The sequence below is a fragment of the Geospiza fortis genome, unplaced genomic scaffold (genome assembly GCF_000277835.1).
Source record: "Geospiza fortis unplaced genomic scaffold, GeoFor_1.0 scaffold114, whole genome shotgun sequence".
Taxonomy (NCBI): Eukaryota; Metazoa; Chordata; class Aves; order Passeriformes; family Thraupidae; genus Geospiza; species Geospiza fortis.
Window position 1 is genome coordinate 3,246,329 of NW_005054383.1, and position 3,008 is coordinate 3,249,336.

Below are 3,008 nucleotides of genomic sequence, written 5' to 3' on the forward strand. Positions count from 1 at the left end.
ATTATATTTTAAGAAAATTTTTAGTTTTATGTGAAGGATGAGACAATACAGATGTCATAATTCACGCCATCACCATTTGAAGCCAACTATTTCAGAAGCTAACTTTAAAAAATTCTCTACAAATTCATTTCCCACAAGCTTTGGGCAGGGCAGGGGGCAGGAGGGAGGGCTGGCTCTTACCCTGAGCCCTCACACACTGCATGGGGCTGAAGCTGCTGCTCCTGTTGATGGCCTGGACGTGAGTCTGAGCCTTCACACAGTACTCAGCTCCTGCCTCCATGGTGTCCAGGTGAACCACGGAGCTCACCTCCTTCAGCACCTTCTGCTGCACCTGCCACAGCCCCACAACACAAACATCAGGGCAGGGATCTCACCTCAGAGAGGAGCCCTGCATTGGTGCCTCAAGGAACCTGGAAATGAAACAGCACACCCTTCTGAGATAATATTAGTACAGGAGGTTACAAAAAGGTTGATCTTTATTGGAGGCCTCCAATGTCCACAAAACCCACCCCCACAGGCTGAATACAGATTTATAAATTTAGTAAATTAGCATCATTGAAAAAAGCACCAAAACTGAGCAAAAGTGGTGATGCAACTCCCCCTCTGCCCCCCAAGTTCAGGCCCCTTCTAAATCCTCCCCCCTCAGGTGGAACTGAAGTTTCTTGGTGAAAATGTGTCTCCAAGAGCTGTTTTTTAGCCTTGGTTCCCGAGGAGAACCAAGGTAGGATAGGGGCTTTGGAATATGTTTTGTCTTTCTGTGTATCAGGGCAGGGAAAAGCACAGGGAAAACCAGCTAGGAATGCAATAATAGGCTACAGAGCTCCAAAAATGTGTGTAAAGGATACAGAGATATAGAAAAGGGAAAATGCAAAAATGATCTGGCATCACCGTGGTGCTCATCCAGCGAGGAAAGGAGGGAGCAGCAGGGGAGGTCTGAGCCTGTGTGAGCAGGACAAAAGGAGGATGAAAGCAGCAAGCAAAGCACAGTGGGGTGCAGGATGAGCCCACACACCTCAGGAAGGGCAGGAGGGGCTGAAGGAAGGAGCTGTAAGCCAGAGATTAATGATGATGCTGGGCCACAACCCTAGAGCAGAGCATGGCACGCTGCTAGGAGGGGCAGCTCTGAGGTCTCCACTGATCTGAGCTTTTTCTGGGTATGATGGTGATGGTTTTTCATGGTGATGGATACCAAAACCATCACCATGCTGGGATAGGGGTGTGAGAGCTGTGCTAGGGAGCTCAGAGAGGGGATGCACAGGGCTAGTGAGGGGCAGTGAGTTTGGTGTGTGCAGCTGAGACACACTGCAGCAGATTGAAACAGAGTGTGACCAGCAGTACATTACTTTATTGCCATAAATAGGTCTGCAATCATTGCTGGCAAAATGAACTTGCAATTTCCAGTGTCCCCAGCCATGAGAGGATGGCTAACAGCTCCCCAGCTGCTCCTCTTGCTGTGCTGCAGATGCAAACCTGTTCTCACAGAAGGCCTCATCAGCTTCCAGCTCCACACATATGGAAAACTCCAACAAGCCAGGAGGGCTCTCCTGGTAGGGCAAGCCCTTCCCACCATCAAAATAGCCCTCTCCACAGAAACATGATATGGAGAGCCTTAAGTCTGAGAAGATTTCAAGGACAAAATCAGGTCTATGACTACCTGGGGTGATCTCTTGCAAAAACATCAAATGAGATATGTCAAATGTAGAAATAATTAAGAAAAAACAATAAGAGTCCCAGCACAGGACTTGTCTTGACCAGCAAAACTAATATTTGCAACAGTCCAGTTTGTAGAAAATATTCTGAAATTTGAAATTAATGTTGAGGTCATTAAGATCACGCACTGAAGAAGATTTAATTAAAAATTAAATTAATAAATTTTATTCATAAAACACAATCAGATGCAAACCTATTGCTCATCTTTAAGGCGTCAGAAAGCCCATGATCTCACTGAGCTGGATCTCACAGTGGGCAGTCCTGCTCCTGATGCCTCTTTATAGGCTAAAGAGTTTTGTATGAGTAAATTGCTAATTGAGAGTGGCAGGAAGCCATGGTGGGGACCCAGTATTAGCAGAGGTGATCAGGAAGAATAATAAAAACTGATACCTGCTAGTGGTGCTAAAAACCCACTTCACAATAGCAAAGATGACAGACAACTGTGAAGAACAGCAGGAGGATCTGGTAATAAAGCAACAAATGCAATTCAACCCTGAGAAATGTGGAATTATGCTCATGAGAATTTTTCTCCTGCATTTTCACAGCATCTTCCCTCAGAGACAGGAACCTGGGGTTCAGGTTCCGTGGGATTGTCAGCCCTGTGGTGCTCACATTAACAATTGCTGGAGAAAGAGGGGAGTGGGAAGACTTGTTTTGTTTCATGGTGCTAACACAGAGTGTTCCTGCACCTTGGACTCTGCAGGTTTCTCCCTGTCCACCCTGGTAAAGACAAAAATAGCTGTGAGGGCTTCCACAGGGAACAGCTCAGGAGTCTGGGAGTCCTTGGCCTGGAAAAAGATACAGAAAATGAAATTAATGGAGTGGTAAGGAAAGTGAATGGGGAATAATTGTTCTCTCTCTCATCCCCAAATCAAGGTTGAGACTGCGCAACAGTCAAGGTGCAGAATTGCTCATTGCAGGAAGCTGTACAAGCTAGAAGTTTACACAGATTGAAAGCCAGAACAGATAAATTAATGGAACAAAAATCCATCAAGGACTACTAATGCTGAAGTTTCTGATTCAGAAAACTGAGGAAAGTTTGTCAGCACCTCAATGTGACACCTGACTCCCAGTCTGAGTAAACCAGATGAAGTTCAGAGGGAGAAGTCAGCACAAACACCTTTGGTTCCTGACTTCTGGTTTCTAGCTATAGTTTGTCACCATCATACTTTCTGGAAAAATCCCTTTGCCAGGATTTCTCTCCTGGGAAGCTGAGAAGCCTCAGAGAAAAAGGAAAACAATAATTATCTGATTTGCTTCTCCTGTGTTTTGCTGCTTTTGGAATGTGGTTTGGACAT

General features: G+C 45.5%; 1 protein-coding gene across 1 annotated transcript in view; it reads right to left on the reverse strand.

The window, feature by feature from the left end:
• LOC102035348 (interleukin-20 receptor subunit beta-like) overlaps positions 1 to 3,008 on the reverse strand; it is a 15,041-nt gene that overhangs the window by 1,431 nt on the left and 10,602 nt on the right. Inside the window, 1 exon segment of the mRNA XM_005425224.1 lies at positions 181 to 331. Coding sequence (XP_005425281.1) covers positions 181 to 331 — 151 coding nt within the window.